This window comes from Argentina anserina, chromosome 1 (assembly GCF_933775445.1).
Source record: "Argentina anserina chromosome 1, drPotAnse1.1, whole genome shotgun sequence".
In the NCBI taxonomy this organism is placed as follows: Eukaryota; Viridiplantae; Streptophyta; class Magnoliopsida; order Rosales; family Rosaceae; genus Argentina; species Argentina anserina.
In genome coordinates this window covers 5428802-5447855 of record NC_065872.1, presented here as the reverse complement: position 1 = coordinate 5447855, position 19054 = coordinate 5428802, and the positions used below count along the sequence as shown (strand labels likewise).

Genomic DNA, 19054 nt, shown 5'->3' with positions numbered 1-19054 from the left:
TAGCAAGCTAGCTCTGACTCATAGACAAAACTAACCCAAAGTATTATCAACCACTCATCCTCTTCATTAGTGTTGGTGCTCTGATATATCAGGACAATAACCAGAAGGCTGAAAGTTTTTGTTTGGGGCTTTTCTGGGTTTCAGAAGACTAATGGTGGAGAGGGAAGGTCGATCCTTGGAAGGAACACCCACATGGACCGTGGCTACTGTGATTACTGTCATGGTTGTACTTGGGTTCTTCTTTCATAGCGCTTTGAAACATTTTGGAAAGGTACAATCTTTGATGTTAAATTTTCATTCTTGTTTTCGGTTTGTTCATTGATCTTGATTTTGATATGTACAATATATGACTACTGTATCATCATGTAGTGGTTAGATAAGACTAAAAGGAAGTCTATACTTTCAGCTCTGGAGAAGATTCAAGAAGGTCTGTAATTGTAATTTTTTGCATGTATATCAATATAAGTTTTGGTGTTTTTTCAATTACTTGTATCTTTGGATGTTAATTTGATCAATGTTGTTGAAGCAGAACTCATGCTGTTTGGGCTAATGTCATTGTTGATGGGTCACTGGATTGTTTTTGTGGCAAAGATTTGTGTTAAATCTTCGTCACCGGCCTTCAGCAGCAGGTTCTTTCCTTGTGCTTTGGAGAAAGAGATCAGTGAGACTCAATATGTACTTTCTTCGAGTCCCAACTATCTGAACAAGTCAGTTTCTAGAGTGGAAGTAGAAGAAAACCTTCATGATTATTGTCCTAAGGTAGATTACTTGTTCATGCTTTGCCGATAACATTCTTTAATGGCTGTTATTTTGTTGGGGAACTTTGTTGATACAGCTATCATATGTTCGAATGTATCTTCAGGATCATGAGTCCTTTGCTTCTCAAGAAAGTCTTGAACAGCTTCATCGGTTGATATTTGTGCTTGGCATGACTCATGTTCTTTACAGTATCTTTGCTATTGTCCTGGCCATGATTAAGGTTCTTCATATCTCAACATCAAGCAAATTTTTTCTAGTGGTACCGGGATCCTATCTACCGAGAACTAGGGGAGTAATTTAGTTTATTACAGATTTATAGCTGGAGAACATGGGAAAATGAAGCTAAAGCCAAGGCAATTCAGAGCTTAGAAGGTGAAGAATTGATTGTTCTCGTTTTGGAATAACTTTTCATCTTTTTTATACATGGACTATAATTTTGATTTCCTTGTATCCAGAAAACCCAGAAGGTAAGCAGATCAGAAGATTGTCGACATTTATAGTTCACCATGCGTCCCATCCATGGAGTCAGCACAAGTTTCTTGTTTGGCTGGTAATCTCACATCCTCCTGATATTTTTTTTTAGGAATAATTGTGCTCAAAATTTAGCACCTTCCCTGGTTTATGTGCTATATGCTTGTATGTGATTTGATTTTATCTGAACTACTATCATCACCTTTGGTACCCCAATTGCAGCTTTGTTTCAGTCGCCAATTCTGGAGTTCTATAAACCGACCTTCTTATATGGCTTTGCGTTTTGGATTCATCACTGTATGTTCTTTCAGCTCAATGAACTTCTGCTGGAATAAATTGTCATACATTGCTTTCCGTTCTTATTTGTTTCCAACTTCTTTAGTCAATTCACAGTGCAAAAGGATGTGGCAGTAAAGATCATGGGACTCTTTGCAACGCTGACTGCTGTGTTTCCCCCCTTATTGTAGACTCATCAGCTTCCTTTAATATATGATTTCCATAATTATATGATCCGGAGCATGGAGGAAGAATTTCGTGATATTGTCGGTATCAGGTGTTGCATATTTACTCCTGTTTGATGATTGAACTTATCTTTAACATTTCGTATCTAAATTTGTTTTTTTTTTCTTTACATCTCAACAGTTAATCAGTAATTTCTTTCTATGGTTTTTTTTTGCAGTATACCTCTCTGGATATATGCCATATGTTGCATTATGTTAGATTTTCATGGTAAGTCGAAAAACTTGTTTCTGTCATTAGTTGTGAAATGTGAAGTTAATCTGACAGCAGCATTAACTAATGCTGGTGGCATTCAGGAAGCAACTTATACTTTTGGCTTTCCTTCCTTCCAGCTATTGTAAGCCATTTATTTTTCATGTTCCATCTCATTAGTTTCCAAATGTTGAGGCTTTCCAACTAACACCAGCTTTTTTTTGCATACTTTCTTGATCTCACATCAGTTAATCCTGCTTATTGGTACAAAACTGCATCGGATAGTGGTAAAATTGGCTGTTGAAATCATGGAAGTAAGTCCATATATGGAAAATCATCAGTTTAAACTAAGGGATGAGCTCTTTTGGTTCAAGAGACCCTGGCTTCTTTTACGGCTAATACAACTGATATCCTTCCAGGTATCAGTAAATCAGGACCAATGTAACATCCATTCTTTAACTTTTGAAGTATTCCACTATTTCCTCACCTCCTACTGTTTTTTTTTCCAGAATGCATTCGAGATGGCTACTTTCCTCTGGTCTCTGGTATGAACCTAGCTAATTACACGTCACGAATAAACAACTTATGTTACTTAAGACCTGAATCCTCTTTCAGAAGATTGCTTATGATGCTTGTTTTTACATTGTGTTCTCAGTGGGAAATTAAACATCCTTCATGTTTCATGGACAATCGTACTTTCCTCGTGATCCGCTTGACATTTGGGTACGTACAACAGTACATTTCACTAAAGAATGAAGGTTCAATATTGACCAAAGATAAATTTTTACAATAGATATTGATCAATTTGTTGCAGGGTAGTCTCCCAGTTCTGGTGTAGTTTCATTACATTCCCACTCTATGTTATCATCACACAAATGGGTTCAAGGTTCAAGAAAGCTGTAGTTTCAGAAAATGTTAGACACTCGCTATATGGATGGAAAAGGAGAGTGAAGGCTAGACAAAGTCCTTCATCTAATAAAACTGGTCTGTTGAGTTCATCACCTTCTTCAACAGTGGCAGTCACATCAGATTCTAGAAAAATTTATGGTTCTTCCTCAAAAAGCATGGAAGGGAGCTCAGTCTTCTCCAGGGTCCAAAAACCATCTTCCCCACATCAAGAGTCCAATGTGAAGCTAGATCAAGTTAGCGAGGGCGACCAGAAGTTAGAGCGTGAGCTGTGCACGCAAACGCTTTCTTCTTTGATGAATGATTATGACATTTATGAAGAAGATGAAGAAGGTGGGGAAGATGACTACCATGATTCATTTCAGGAAGACGATAATAGTAAAAGATAACTTGCGTCTCAATCAACAACCTTCTGGAGCATCAGTAGAGGCTAAAATGCTAGAGTACCTGCTTGAATAGACTTGTAATATTAGACTAAGAGTAATAGGAAAACAAGTTATAAGGTTGTTTCTGCAGTAACTACACTACACTTTTAAAATGGGTGAATGGTTGATCTTGCTCAAGCTGCAAACTTCATTCAGTACACCCAAGCAAAGTATACATTGAACTCTTTCCGGAGTAAACTAACTCCACATACCACATATCATCAAGAGCTAGATCAGTATGTACTATGTAGACATGTAAAAAGCAGATGCAAATTAACTTTTACAGCCCACAAAACATGTTTAAAACTTTAAACAACGAATAAAATCAATATAAACTTCTATCTCTTCTACTTATAAGTACATTCCTAATATTCAGTAAGAATATACCGCAAGTGTCTTTTGTAATAAGTTGTGACATGTTGGATTGTTGGTTGTTTAGAATAATCAAAATCTTAGAGATGTCACATGTTTCTTATAGTCACAAAATTGGAAGAACGAGAATAACAACTGTCATCTCCACACACACACAAAAAAACACATCCCCGGCCTCTATCCTAAGTTCCTAACGTTAATTGTGACAGAATTTTTTTTTCCAAAAATGTAAATCAATTAAATAATTTTTAAGAAAATAGAAAAAAAATTATGACCAAATATCAGGCCTGAGCCCAACCAGATACTGGGCCAGACCCGGCGGAATATTAGCACATAATTGGGTCAATTTCTGGGGACGTGGTGTTCGTCACCGCAGTCGATAGATCCCCAATACTCTCTTCTGCAAGCAAAGCTCTTCTCTTTCTTTCTATTTCTTTCTTCTTCTCCGTCACCATTTCAATCTCTCTCGATCTTTCTTCTCCGACCTTCTCAAATCTCCCACCATGGTCCTCGAGGTCAGATTCCCCCTTCCAAACCCTAATTCCCACCCACCTTGCACTCTCCCCTGCTCCAGTTTCAAACTCCCCCAATTTAATTGCTCTCAATTCTCGCAAATTAGGGTTCCGAAATACTGATTCCTTCTGTGGTTTTGTGATTTCGAACAGGCGACTATGATCTGCATTGACAATTCGGAGTGGATGCGCAACGGCGACTACGCTCCGTCGAGGTTTCAAGCTCAGGCCGACACCGTCAATCTGATTTGCGGTGCCAAAACCCAGGTACTACCTCTATTCCTTTCACTCTTTACTTATCTATCAGATTGTTCATTTTTACTGCCAAGATTGCTGCTTTGGAATTGTGTGGTTTTGGGGTTTCTGTTAGGTTATAGGGTTTTAGTGATTTGGATTCAGATAGAGGAGGTGAAGTGTGTATGAGTGAGGTAGAGGAGCTGTTATTGGTGGTTGTGTTTTGGTTGTTTTTTTTTTGTGTGGAAATGAGATTGTATGAGGGTTTTGATTTGAATGGCAATTTGAAATGGGCATTGAAGTTTTGCTTGTTGGGTGCAGTCTAATCCGGAGAATACGGTAGGTGTTCTCACCATGGCAGGAAAAGGTGTTCGCGTTTTGGTTACTCCTACTAGTGATCTTGGCAAGATTTTGGCTTGCATGCACGGTTAGTTTGTTTACTTAACTACTGCCTCTTACTTAATGCACTGCACACGGCACACCAAGGAAACACAGGCCCTGTTCGAGAAAATGTTGAAATGTTTTATTGTTTTTGATTTTTTTTTTGCCTCGAGTAAGCTCAGTTCTCCGTAGAAGTGTAGTTCTTGCACTTGGAGGGGAGATATGATTCTTTCTTTTACTGCCGAAAGTACAACGTTTTACGCTTGTTCATTTTCTGCATTGCAATCCATTTTTTCTTTCTGTTTGAAAATGTAGGTTTAGAAATAGGTGGTGAGATGAACTTGGCTGCTGGCATTCAGGTGGCTCAATTGGCCCTCAAACATCGTCAGAATAAGAACCAGCAACAAAGGATTATAGTCTTTGCTGGAAGGTTAGTAATACTGAGTTATGCTTCTGTTCTCACATTAGTCTAGGCCAGTTGTTATATATTTGCCATTCTGACTTATTTGTTGCTTGTCAGTGTTGTTAATCACGAAAAGAAGACTTTGGAGATGATAGGAAGAAAGTTAAAGAAAAACAGTGTGGCTCTTGATATCATTAACTTTGGGGAAGAGGATGAAGAAAAAAAAGAGAAGCTAGAAGCACTTCTTGCTGCTGTGAACAATAATAACAGCCACATTGTTCATGTTTTGGCTAGTTCAGGTGCTCTTTCAGATGTACTCATAAGGTCAGAGTTCAAGCTTTTCCTCAGTTTCTGTTTTGATGTCTGAATAAAAGATAGACATAATAGTCCTGAAGCATAAGCTTTCGTGGTGTACATCTTGAACTGTAAATGTGATACTCCCAAGCATAACAATCTTGTGTTTGGTTGTTCCAATCGTTGCTCTCATGTGAGTAGCGCATCAGCACTTAGTAATCCAAATTGATTTAAAAGTTACTAAAAACTGCAAGATTGTTAACCTAGGTGTTTTTATATCATTTACAAAATTCAGAACATAATATTAAAGACAGTGTTCATGGGGCTTTGGTGACCTTGAAATTTATTTGCTTGACTTGTATATTTCCTTTATCTTCTTGCAGTACACCTATCTTCACTGGCGATGGAGAAGGTGGGAGCGGTTTTGCAGCATCAGCTGTTGCTGCTGCAGCTGGAGGTGTCTCTGGTTTTGATTTTGGTGTGGATCCCAATCTGGATCCTGAGCTTGCCCTTGCTCTTAGAGTATCAATGGAGGAGGAGAGGGCCAGACAAGAAGCAGCAGCTAAAAGGGCTGCTGAGGATTCTTCCAAACAGGAGAAAGGAGGGGAAGAACCATCCAGCTCGCAAGATGCAACTATGACAGAGCGTGCCAGTGCTGTAACATCTGAAGCTGAGAATAAGAGTATTGATTTTATGGTTAGTGTCATTTCCTTATGTAGTTCTTTTTCTTCTAATCTATATTTGGTATCACTTTGTAGGGTAGTGAGGAAACAATAAAAAAATGTATCATGTTCTCCTCCATTATAGAACTCAAGAGTTTCTCATTGATCTTTTTCTTGGGGTTCTTTAGATGCCCTTGTTTCTATTGTTTTTGTTTCATGAAGAATATACTGACTCTAATTTGCCAACAGGATGATGACAGTGCTCTTCTGCTACAGCAGGCCCTTGCGATGTCCATGGATGACCCTGCTTCCAGCCATGATTTGCGAGACACTGACATGTCTGAGGCAGTTGCAGATGATCCTGAGTTGGCTTTAGGTGAGTTCTCAACTTTGTACAACCGCCTTCATTCGTTAACTGGTGAATCTCAGTGATTAGACTAGCTTTGGGATTAAGGTTAAGGATATCTCTGAAGCTTCGAACCGTTGCCTATTTGAGCATGTCCAGGTGGTTACTCATTGCAAATCATGTTTTACCGTTTGCCTGTGGAACACATGTTTTGGAATATTCCACCCTGTCCTGATTTAGTTTGAAATAACCCCCAGACATAAATTACCAATATCAAAGTTACTATTTCTTTATCATGCAGTCGCGCCCCTCCTTTCTAATATTTGGTTTTTGCAGCTCTTCAGATGTCTGTGCAGGAAGGTGAAAAAGATTCTGCTAGCGATAAAGATATGAGTAAATTACTGGCCGACCAGTCTTTTGTGTCTTCTATCCTTGCCTCGGTATGTCTGCCAACATCCTCCATCTTCCACTCTTTCCCATAACAAAATCCTGCATATCTCGTCTGGCCTTCAATAACATTATATTTAAATGTCTACAGCTTCCTGGGGTTGACCCAAATGATCCTTCAGTACGAGACTTGCTTGCTTCTATGCAAAACCAGTCAGAGGTGAGTAGTAAATTTAGTAGGTTTTAAGAGTACTAGAAAATAGCACATACTTGCTTTCTTCTTAAATGGTGCTACTTTTGTGGTTGACATCTTATTCTAGTTGTGATGTGCTTTGGAACTCTTTCTTAGTTAATGAAAATGCACCAAAGTTTTTATATTAATCCCAAATATTTTTAGTAGGCATTCGGCATTCCCACTAGAAAACATTTCATGTTAATGAGTAGTATTTTTAGAGCATTTAATCTGTTGTCAATTGTGTGTGGGTGTAACTTCTCTGGACCATCTACTTCCATAAATTATACAGGATATATGCATTCAGTAAATTTTTCTTTTTCTTTCCATGTTTACGTCACAGCCAGTCCAGTGTGCATATAGTTGTTTCTCAAGTTTTCTACTTGAAATACTGTCAATTGAACTAGACGGTTGCCACCATGGGCCACCAAACACCTTGTGAGACTACTTTCTCACAGGCTAAACTACCTTTCCTCATCCAGAAGAAAGAACTATGGATGCTTGAGCATGCCCGACATGATTCTGTAAATAGATTTTTCTTTTTAAATTTACTCACGTGCCCTGCATTCTACTCGGCATTTAGTCGTACCTGATAAACAGTTTTGGTGATATCAACAGTCCAATAGTTGCTGCTTATAAGGCTGGTGATTAAATTTTTAATTAAATAGTTTCTTTTTTCTTCTTCTCTAAAGCCTGAACAAAAGAAGAATGAAGATAACAAGTCACCAAATGAGGAGAAATGAAGGATGATGAAGTCGTCTTTCCTTCCCGAATTCATCCAGTTCATTTCCATTCCCAACTTATGATGGAAGATTTTACAATCGGCTGCCATCCCCAGTCTCTTTAGTGCTTGTCTGTCTACTCTGGTTTTGACCCTTAAGCTTATAGATTGACTTTTTGGATCAATGTTTGTTCGGCAGATCAGAAAGCTGTTTTAAATCATCAGTACATTGATCTTTATCATTTGCTTTGAGAGTCCCTCAGATAAACAGACTGTCTAGTAAAAAAAAATTGTGGACCATTGAATATTTAAATGTATCATTTGCATGGAATTAATGTTATTACATGTCGTTAATGGTGATTATTTCAGTTATTGAGTGCGGACATTCATGTTCTTCTCATCGCGCTAAACTTTGAATGGTTATTCTCACTGTTGTCGTCACTTTTATAGTGGCATCAGACTTGTATTTGGGTTGGGTTTTCTATCTTTCATTACGTCTGCACAAGCATGCCTATTTGTTATGGGGATATCAGCAACGAATGAAACAAAGGAGAAGGTGAGGTGATGAGGAATCTTTTAGTCTTTTACTCATGTGACAAAAGCACATTTTGGGATTATCAAAGTTACACTGTATTAACAAATCATATCTGTAATCTGTCACGTTAGATGTTTTCTACCTTAATTAACTATTAATCTGTCATTTACTTGGTTTTTCTATCATAAGCATTATCTTATAGTTATTCTGGCTTGGAGTTTGTGGTGTCTCATTCTGTGACCGGATCAAGCATTCTTCTCAGACAAAATGTGTGTAATTAGAATTTCAGATTTGTGGCCATTCGATGTCTTCATCACGTCACGTGCAGTAATAGTGCAATACTATTATGGTTTTGGACTTTCGGATCACCACTTGATCATGTCCTTGTCCTTGGTGACGTTTTAGACGTCTAGCTAGTCTCGAGTATGGTTGAGCTCACTACGCGCTGCAAATCTAGCTGAAGTCAGATGCACTCGCAACTTGTTTGAAATGACAGAGATTATGATTATGGTTGCAGATCATCTTCCCAATCCTACGTACTCATTTTCCCGAGTCTATGAAACAATCGGGGTCGTGGTATTTGCCTTGGTTAGCTGTAAATTATAGTACAACGTTGCAGTTTACAGTTTGGAATTACCCGCCTCGTGAATTAGAAAAAACGTTTACTTGTCCCAGACTCCGGCATTAAAAAAGTTATATGATTCCCTGTGGAGCTCAGAGACGGAGACTTTAAGTTTTAACCGTTTGACGGTAGCTAGTCGATATGTCACAAATGGAGGCCCATATGGTGGCTTGTACGGACGGTCCCCTCTCCTCTGTTATAAACTTGAGCCGGCCAAAGGAGAAACCGAGGTCATCCTTTTGTCCTCGTCTGTCCAAAACTACCCCATTACAGCGGTGCTTACAAGTCTCTCCTCCATCATTCATCACTGCTTCCTTAAACTCGTTCAGCAGTTTTTGATCGTTTGGTGTGTGAAAATGCTGGAGCTCGCGGCGTTTATAGCGGTTGCGATTGTTGTGGTCTGGTTGGGAGTGGGGAGTGTTGATGGAGTTTTTGTGAAGTATCAGACTGGGAGTGGAGTTGTGGAAGGAAAGCTGAATGTGCATTTGGTGGCGCATTCGCATGATGATGTTGGTTGGTTGAAGACTATTGATCAGTACTATGTTGGATCAAACAACAGCATTCAGGTACTTCCATCTTTGATCGAGTTCATAAGCATATAGTTTTAACGTGATTGAATTAGTAATGACTAAGCAGAAGTTGTTGATGATTTTGGTAGGGTGCTTGTGTTGAGAATACGTTGGACTCTGTTGTGGAATCGTTGGTTCGTGATCCCAATAGGAAGTTTGTGTTTGCTGAGATGGTAAGATACTGATTAGCAATTTAGCATTGCAATTTGTTGAGAGCTTTTCAAGTTTTTTCTATGTTGTCAAACTGAATTTGGTATGATTTTAGGCATTTTTCCAAAGATGGTGGTTGACACAAAATGTGGTGGTTCAAGAAAGAGTGCGGAAAATAGTAGATGTTGGCCAGTTAGAGTTTGTGTATGTTCCTAGCGATCAGCTGGTATTTTTGACTTGTATTATTGTGTTGGCATTTGCAGCTTGTGATCTAATACAAGCATTTTATGTGTATGTGTTGTAGAAATGGAGGTTGGTGCATGCATGATGAGGCAGCAACCCATTATATAGACATGATTGACCAAACAACTCTAGGCCACCATGCTATAAAGCAGCAGTTCAACAAAACACCTCGAGCGGGGTGGCAAATTGATCCTTTCGGACATTCTGCTGTGCAAGGTTACTTACTTGGAGCTGAGGTATATGATATTCAAATTGAATCAGCAATGCTTCATCTCTTGATTGGTTGGTTTTGCGAATCATACATGCTTTTCTGAAATTACATTAGAGTAGTAATTACTAAATATAACCAGAATTTTTCTTCTGCATATCTTCTATCTTTTTTCATTAAGATTCTGAATTTTAATATCCAAGTCATTACATCATGATTGATTAGTAACTTTGTGGTTTTGCGAATCATACATGCTTTTCTGAAATTACATTAGAGTAGTAATTACTAAATATAACTAGAAAATTTCTTCTGCATATCTTCTATCTTTTTTCATTAAGATTCTGATTTTAATATCCAAGTCATTACATCATGATTGATTAGTAACTTTGTAACCTGTTTGTTGTATTGTTTGTGTTTACCAAAGAATTGAAATAGTTTGGTTCTTATACTTTGTCTGCAGCTTGGATTCGATTCTGTACATTTTGCAAGGATTGATTATCAGGACAGAGTGAAGAGAAAGGGAGATAAATCTTTGGAAGTTATATGGCGTGGATCCAAAACCTTTGGTTCTTCATCTCAGGTCAAAAACAGAACTCCTGTTATCTTACCTATTTTGTTCTTTATCCAAGACTACATTTGAGAGCCGACTATACAACTCTCTGCGATATCTTGCAGATTTTTGCCAATGCCTTTCCTCGTCACTATAGTCCGCCAGATGGTTTCCAATTTGAAGTTTTTGATGACTTCGTCCCTGTGCAGGTTTTCATTTCAAAAGAGTAACTTCCCATCAAACAGATGTTTTTGCACATTTACTATTGTCCTGATCCATGAAATGCTAAATTGCAGGATAATCCTCTTATATTTGACTACAATGTTGAACAGCGCGTTAGTGATTTTATTGCTGCTGCAATCACCCAAGTAACTCGTTGCTGCTTAAAGTTTCATTTCTAGTGTTATCTTTTTTGCTCGGATTTGTGAGTTTCAAATGCTCCTCCCAGTTTATGGTGAAGACTGAATGATCTCCATATACAGGCAAATGTGACTCGGACAAATCACATGATGTGGACAATGGGAGATGACTTCCAGTACCAATATGCTGAATCTTGGTTCAAACAAATGGACAAGTTAATTCACTATGTCAATAAGGTGGAGTTTAGTCATCAAGCTCATTCTAATATTTGTGGCTTTTGTCAGATAAAGAATGATGATACATGATTTTCATTGAGTAAATTTTTCAGGATGGCCGAGTTAATGCCTTGTATTCTACACCATCTATCTACACTGATGCTAAACATGCAGCAAATCAGTCATGGCCATTGAAAACTGAGGATTATTTTCCGTGAGTATCAGTCTCTTCTTGGCCTCTTTTATCGAACAGTATTTACTGACTAATAATATATATGTATTGTTTGCCAATGATAGGTATGCAGATCAGATAAATGCTTATTGGACCGGTTATTTTACTAGTCGCCCAGGTTTGAAAAGATATATTCGATCACTGAGCGGATATTATTTGGTATGGCAATGTCTCCTGTAACATGATAGTCATTCATGACAATGTCTTTCTCCCTCATTTTTGTAATGCATGCCATCAGTTTTAAGTGCAACTTGCCTTCACATTGTAATTACCGTTAGAAATGGAAAAATCCTTTAGGATACTATTTGCATGAAGAGGATCTACTCCGATCCTTGTATCATTTGCCAAGTGGTGTATCAGTCTTAACTGGTAACTGTAATTTTCTATTTGCATACAAAGGCTGCAAGAGAACTAGAATTTCTGGTTGGAAAGAAAGCAAATGGTTCAAATACCTTTTCACTTGGAGATGCGCTAGGAATTGCACAGCACCATGATGCTGTCACCGGCACTGCTAAGCAACATACAACAAATGATTATGTAAAGCGCCTGTCAATTGGTGTCTCCGAGGTTGCCTACTATGTCTCTAGATTTGTTCATTCTGATTTTGGCTTTGTCTCTGGCATAGTTATTTCTCGTTGTAGGCACTATATAACAGAATGTTATTTTCTAGGCAGAAGCTGTTGTCAGTTCCGCTCTGTCGTGCCTAACTACAAATCAATCTGGAGATCAATGTAAAGAGCCTGCAGTTGCTTTTAGCCAGGTGACACTTCATAGTGGTTATGGCACATTGGATCAATTGGTGCCAAAATTCTAGATACACTAACGAATTTTAAAACTTTAAATCATTTAGGAATCCTGGTTACTTCTGGTCTATGTCGATTTACCACCCTCTTGTTTTTCTTAAACAGTGTCGACTACTAAATATCAGTTACTGCCCTCCAACAGAGGAAGATATTCCAGCAGGAAAGAGCTTGGTACTCTCTATCTCACTCTAAATGGATAATAGACTGGAATTATTTACTTTCATTCATTCTGTCTAGATGTAAATTTCAGGTTGTTGTGGCATATAATGCTCTTGGATGGAGTCGCACTGAGATTGTTAGGATACCTGTGAGTATGATTTTTCAACAAAATTTTGTTTTAGTTTCCTTTCTTATTGGTTTGAGAGTGAAAGTTTTAATCAGGTTAATGATGCTAACCTTGTTGTTCGAGATTCCTCGGGAAACATACTTGAGACACAATATGCAAGCATGGATGATGTTACAAGCAATCTAAGAACTTTTTATACAGAAGCCTACTTGGGACAGTCATCAAAACAGACTCCCAAGTACTGGCTAATCTTTCAAGCATCTGTGCCACCACTTGGTTGGGACACATACTTCATCTCCAAAGGAGCTACCAAAGGTAGATGTGCATTCCTTTCTCCATCTTGGCCTTGGCAATTCTCAAGTTGTCATTTGGCCTTTTATCTATTTATTTTTATTGTGATTATTATTTTCCTATCTATCTTGTAGTGTGCAGTTTTGTTACAATGGGATTTAAGTTATGATCTAATGTTCTGCTAGTAAATTATAGCATAATATGGCTATACGTAGTTACATATATTTGTCCTTACATATGAATTCCAAACTTTTTGGTAGGGAAAATAAGAGTTGGACTTCTCGCTGTGAAGGACAGTCCACAGAGTGAGACCATTGAAATTGGACCTGGAGACCTGAAGATGTCATTTTCTGTTGCTTCAGGACAACTCAAGCGGATGTATAACTCTAAAACAGGAGTAAGTGTTTTCAGTCTCAAACAATAAATACCGTTGCACAATCAATCTAATTCCTTATGGTAGATATACTTGTAGGGTTTCCTAGGCTGCCGCTCTGCTTTACATACTGTACATGATTTAGAAGCTCATTTTCTTCTTGTCCTTTACTTCTTCTGCTGTGTACTGCTAAATGGTTTTCCTCCTACGCATGTTTCATAGTTCTACAACATTAACTTACTGTAGGCTTATATATATATACTGCATGAAAGATGGGTGGATTTGGTTGTGTTTATTTAATCATCATATACTGCCAGGTTGATGTACCAATACAGCAAAGCTACCTTTGGTACGGTTCAAGCACTGATGGCCAGGTCTCCAACCTCTGCTAGAATTATGATACTTAATCATGTAATTCAAGTCAACGAAGTGCATCCTAAACTAACATATGAAATTTTATGATCACTGAAGCAGGCATCAGGTGCATATATATTCCGGCCTAATGGTGCCCCTCCAACTGTTGTCTCAAGATCTGTAAGCCTTCTTTTGCATATTATTATGTACTTTGTAAGCTTTAATTCACTTGGAATTTGGGTATATAAGACAATTCTTAATATTTTTGTTCAGTTCTTGTATCTTTCTTCTTTTTCGATCCGCTTTATCTCATATTCCAATTTTTAGTTTTGTCTGCATCTTCTTTATTTTATGTTCATATGTGATTCATGGTGAATTAGTGTGCTTTAGCATGTTTCTGCCAACATAACCTGTTTACCAACATCATTAGGAATGCTTAAAACTATAACAGGAAAATAGAGTTCTTTATTGATTTTTTGTCACTATAAATTATAAAATGGTTATATCGGTTTTACAGGTATCCTTGAAGGTCTTTCGCGGACCACTATTCGATGAGATTCGCCAAGAGTTCAGTTCATGGATCTATCAGGTTTGGCATATTGTCAAATAACTTTCTGGGGTGGAACTGTTTTTAATATCTTAGATCCTTAAACAACTAATTTATAATTCTCAAGTGAGCTTCTACATCCATCAACAAGCTAGACTTGCATCATTTGGTAATAACAATGCAGAAAGTGGAAATGATGTTCGATTTATAAATTGTGGACATAGAGTGTGCTGCGTCAGCATTTTAGATATATTGGGTTTACCCCATTGACTAAATGAAAGCTTTTATTGCGACTAGGTCACCAGACTCTACAGAAACAAAGAGCATGCTGAAGTTGAATATACTGTAAGTATTATACCTAATACTCTCAATTTTTATGTAATGAAAATAGATTATCATTCCTTTCTTTTGAAATCTGACTGTTCACCCATCTTTCATAAGAATGGTGAATGCTCTATATGCTGAACGAAGCAATACATTTTTTATTCCTAGAATAAATTCTTGAGCTCTGACATAATTTTATTTTGAAGATTGGTCCAATTCCTACAGATGATGGTGTTGGTAAAGAGGTCATCACACGAATGACAGCAAATATGGAGACAAACAAGGTGTTTTATACCGATTCCAATGGGAGGGATTTCATAGAAAGGGTAACTCCACTAATGAGTTTCTCATTCAATACAAGTACGAACATGAAGTTATAGATGATGAATATATGTTTTTGGTTAACCATTGTTTAGACAATTTGGTCGGCAAAATTTGGGCCAACTATACTTCAATATCATTTTTGATGTGTTTTGTTGACTCCTAAATGTGTTGCTTTAATCATGGTTTTACTGCTTTTGCAGGTTCGAGATTATAGAGCAGACTGGAACCTTTCGGTTAATCAGCCTGTTGCAGGAAACTACTATCCAGTAATTTCTTAACACTAATGAGCATGAAATACGCAAACACACGTACACTACAACTAGCTAAGAATGGACTGATGTTCCAACATGTTCCACTATATTTAACACTAATTGTATGCCTAGCATTTCTTTTTTAACTGGTGGGCATCTTCCTTTTCAGCTGAACCTTGGGATATTTACTTCGGATAACAAATCTGAGTTCTCAGTCTTGGTTGATCGCGCCACTGGAGGATCCAGCATTCAAGATGGCCAAGTAGAGCTGATGCTACATAGGTTCGATTTTGACCCATTGTTATCAGCATTTCTGACCAAGTAATTCCTTTATTCATAATCTAATTCTTCTTGTTATAAACTTCAGACGTCTACTGGTTGATGATGGTAGAGGGGTGGGTGAAGCCCTTGATGAAACAGTGTGCATCAGCAATAATACATGTGAAGGACTAACGGTATAATGTTACAGACCAACAAGCCTTGGAATTGTATATAGTTTCTTTCTTTCACGAGTATTGCAGAGATTGTTTTTGCCATCGTTTTCTCATGATCCTGTTTTTTGTTGTTTCAGGTTCGAGGAAACTATTATATGAGCGTAAACCAGGTTGGAGATGGTGCCCGATGGCGTCGAACAACTGGACAGGAAGTTTACTCTCCACTTCTTCTAGCTTTCACCCATGAGGTATGGCTTGATCATGATTACAGATCGATGACTGCCAAAGCATCATCACAGTTGTTCTTATAATTTAATGGCCTGTTCAGAACTTGGAGAATTGGACTGCATCTCATTTGACAAACGGAACTGTCATGGATTTGAGTTACAGCTTGCCCCCCAATGTTGCTTTGATTACTCTTCAGGTGACTGTAGACCGCTGTAGAATATATTAAGTTCTAAAGTTTGTCTCTCACACACCTTACCTTTTGCAGGAGTTGGATGGTGGAAATTTGCTTCTTCGTCTAGCACATCTATATGAGGTAATCAAAATGAGCCAATTAATAATGTTCCATGATCTCAACTGTTAATATAACTTCTATTTCCTAATTTGCATTCATTTCTTTCATCATATTGATTTAATTAGGCTGATGAAACTCCTCAATATTCAACATTGGCCAAAGTTGAACTGAAGAAAATGCTATCAGGAAAAACGGTATGTATATGTGGATGTATAATAAGAAGTAGTCATCCTGTTGGTGATTTTTAACTTAGTCTGTTGGTGCTTGAACCTTCAGATAAAGGAGTTGAAAGAAATGAGCTTGTCAGCAAACCAAGAGAAGTCAGAGATGATGAAGATGACATGGAAAGTCGAGAGTGCAGGCGAAGAACCTACACCAGTAAGAGGCCGCCCTGTCGATAGTTCAACTCTTGTTGTTGAGCTTGGTCCCATGGAGATACGTACTTTCGTCTTGACATTTTAGGTAGGCGTTATATTACAACACTATAAAGCAGCAACGGTTCCATATTAAGTATGTCATGTATTGAGGGCAACATATTGAGTTGATCAGGTGTATCATTATTCTCCATGCCAACAAAATTATTCACTCACAAAGTGATCGAAAATCGAAGGAAAAAAAAATATAGGTTTAGGTGTGCTCATGAGTTTCTTTTTCTTTGTAATGCAAGAAGCAACAACAATCTTCTGCAGATGAATCAAATACAATTACTGATGGTCTCATAATAGGATCCCTCATGATAATCTAATCCAAGTACAAAGTTTCATGTTATTTCTAAGAGGATTTGGCCCAAATGCTACCGGCTGTAAGAAAGAGAGACTGGCCGGTGACACTGATTCCGGGGACGGTTGAAGGTTTTTTTTCTTTCTGTTTCATTTTCTATTTTGATTTCTCTAAGGGGTTGAATGAATTTGACTAGTGTCCGAAAAGTTCTCCAAGCCTCACATGTATATATTTGGTTTTTCTCTAATCATATCGATCGGTTGTGCTTTATGTACTCATGCATCGTAGACTAGCTATAAAAGCAATGCCTTCTGCATTCTTAATCTAAAAACAACACATAAAAACTTAATACCAAAAAAAAACAGAAAAATAAAATGGCCGGAAGAGAGAAATGGATGGTACTCCATGCAGCTCTGTTGGTGATCACGACGATTCTCCTAGCTGCAACTGTTTCAATGGCGGATGATGCAGCCATACCAGCCGAAAGGTCTGCACTGGACAAATGGTTCAACGACAATGTGAAGCCGTTGGCAGACCGAAAGTCCTCGCTAGACCCTGCCCTTGTCACGGCGGAGGACGGTGATGCCAAGGTTGTGAAGGTCATGCAAAATGGGGGAGACTACAAGAAAATATCAGAGGCCATTGATAGCATTCCGGCCGGGAACACTAAACGTGTGATTATATACATTGGAGGGGGTACCTACAATGAGAAAATAACAATTCCAAAAAACAAATCATTCGTCACATTTTTCGGTGATTCAAAAAACATGCCAAATTTGACCTATAATGGCGATGCCGCCAAGTTTGGGACGTTGTATAGTGCTACATTGACGGTGGAATCCGACTACTTCATTGGCGTCAATTTAAATATAATAGTACGTGACTCTTTCCTTCGGTGATTAATATCGTGTTTATGTTCTAGATTGCATTATTACTTTAATTATCCAAGTATTGTGGTTCTTTTCATAGAATTCCTCGCCAAGGCCGGATGGAAAAAGAGAGGGCGCACAAGCACTTGCCGTGAAGTTGTCTGGAACCAAGGCGGCAATGTACAATTGCAAAATGTATGGATTTCAAGACACCCTTTGTGATGATAATGGCACTCATTTCGTAAAGGACTGCTACGTTGAAGGAACTGTAGATTTCATCTTCGGAAGAGGAAAAACCCTCTATTTGGTACTCGATCTGATCATCATCATCATCAGTTATATACTCGTTATGCTTCTTTCCTCACATTGTAGCACATACCAAAGCTGATGCATACAATTTTGCGTGCTACAGAATACACATCTACATGTGCTAGGGGACAACGGAATGTCGGTTATAACGGCACATGCAAGGGAAGGTGATGAGGACAACGGATACTCATTTGTTCACTGCAACATTACCGGAACCGGCAACGGCACATATTTAGGCAGGGCTTGGAGGGCTGCACCCAAGGTGGTGTTTGCCTACACCAATATGGGAGAAATTATCAAGCCAGAAGGATGGACCGACAATTTCCACCCTGAATACGATAAGTAAGCAAGATTAAGTTAGCAGATTCTCGTCTTATGTTTCATTTTTCGGGTACAATTTCACATTGTTCTTCTTTTTTTAACATGATGGTATAACATTTGCAGGTCTGTTCATTTTGGAGAGTACAAGAATACTGGTCCAGGTTCAAGCATGAGTAAGAGAGTAAGCTTTACCAAACAGCTGAGCGATGAAGATGCCAAACCTTTCCTCAGCCTTGGCTTTATTGAGGGTTCCAAATGGTTGCTTCCTTCTCCAAATCCAAAGGTCTAGATAGTTGGTGCCATCAGCCACAGCTATATACGATTTGAAATGTATCATATCATGATGACATCACAGATGTGTAAAGAAAAATCGTGCATGATATAAGCAAACTATTACAAGCAAATTATTTCATTCAAATAAACTATGTTTATGTCTTAAGTCAAATTATTCTTTGAGGCGTCTCTCCTGGGCTCATGCCTGGATGTGACTTGGGTTGTGTTTATTCGGAATTTTGGATCTACCTGGTTTGGGCCTTTTATAAATTTTATAGTTCATTTATAAAAGCAAGATGATGCAAATATATGAAAAAAAAATGAACCGACTACCTGCTTCGTCTACAATACCTATCATATCTTTAGTTTACAACAAAAAAATTTGACAAATTACAATTTATCTAAACTAAATTTACGACATTCAAAATAAAATTTACAAGATCTGTTTTATACTCCATCGATAATTATTAAAAAATGTCATATGTATACTCGAGTTAGGGAGTATAAATGAGCCGAGCCGAATATTATGTTGTTCATGTTTGGCTCGTTTTCATT

At 38.0% G+C, this 19054-nt stretch overlaps 4 protein-coding genes across 5 annotated transcripts; all 4 read left to right on the top strand.

Annotated features, from left to right (window-relative positions):
- Positions 1 to 149: 149 nt before the first annotated feature.
- On the top strand, positions 150 to 3247 carry LOC126792742 (MLO-like protein 4). Its single transcript, XM_050519248.1, has 14 exons — positions 150 to 271; positions 370 to 427; positions 530 to 759; positions 863 to 979; positions 1071 to 1131; positions 1215 to 1309; positions 1453 to 1527; positions 1698 to 1783; positions 1910 to 1959; positions 2046 to 2086; positions 2190 to 2360; positions 2451 to 2486; positions 2597 to 2664; positions 2756 to 3247. The coding sequence occupies exons 1-14, from the start codon at positions 152 to 154 to the stop codon at positions 3234 to 3236; spliced, it is 1689 nt and encodes a 562-aa protein (XP_050375205.1). The 5' UTR covers positions 150 to 151; the 3' UTR covers positions 3237 to 3247.
- Positions 3248 to 4030: 783 nt separating this feature from the next.
- On the top strand, positions 4031 to 8199 carry LOC126793143 (26S proteasome non-ATPase regulatory subunit 4 homolog). The gene is made up of 10 exons (XM_050519621.1): positions 4031 to 4159; positions 4310 to 4423; positions 4712 to 4817; positions 5087 to 5201; positions 5292 to 5498; positions 5852 to 6164; positions 6380 to 6506; positions 6813 to 6916; positions 7015 to 7083; positions 7788 to 8199. Exons 1-10 carry the CDS (start codon positions 4148 to 4150, stop codon positions 7836 to 7838), a joined length of 1218 nt encoding a protein of 405 aa, XP_050375578.1. The 5' UTR covers positions 4031 to 4147; the 3' UTR covers positions 7839 to 8199.
- Positions 8200 to 8543: 344 nt separating this feature from the next.
- Positions 8544 to 16723, top strand: LOC126792504 (alpha-mannosidase). 2 transcript variants are annotated; one of them, XM_050519014.1, is made up of 29 exons: positions 8544 to 9539; positions 9632 to 9715; positions 9808 to 9896; positions 9997 to 10171; positions 10604 to 10723; positions 10819 to 10902; positions 10990 to 11061; positions 11176 to 11289; positions 11382 to 11482; positions 11566 to 11659; positions 11900 to 12067; positions 12171 to 12260; positions 12409 to 12474; positions 12554 to 12610; positions 12685 to 12904; positions 13141 to 13277; positions 13571 to 13627; positions 13728 to 13787; positions 14125 to 14196; positions 14452 to 14499; positions 14685 to 14804; positions 15003 to 15068; positions 15223 to 15335; positions 15421 to 15508; positions 15625 to 15735; positions 15816 to 15911; positions 15981 to 16028; positions 16133 to 16201; positions 16284 to 16723. In XM_050519014.1, exons 1-29 carry the CDS (start codon positions 9330 to 9332, stop codon positions 16467 to 16469), a joined length of 3015 nt encoding a protein of 1004 aa, XP_050374971.1. In that variant the 5' UTR covers positions 8544 to 9329; the 3' UTR covers positions 16470 to 16723. The 2 variants fall into 2 exon arrangements, with proteins under 2 accessions (XP_050374971.1, XP_050374901.1); XM_050518944.1 differs by having other exon boundaries at positions 13725 to 13787.
- Positions 16724 to 17101: 378 nt separating this feature from the next.
- On the top strand, positions 17102 to 18515 carry LOC126793322 (pectinesterase PPME1-like). The gene is made up of 4 exons (XM_050519843.1): positions 17102 to 17602; positions 17697 to 17903; positions 18009 to 18247; positions 18350 to 18515. The coding sequence occupies exons 1-4, from the start codon at positions 17102 to 17104 to the stop codon at positions 18513 to 18515; spliced, it is 1113 nt and encodes a 370-aa protein (XP_050375800.1).
- The last annotated feature ends 539 nt before the right edge of the window (positions 18516 to 19054 follow it).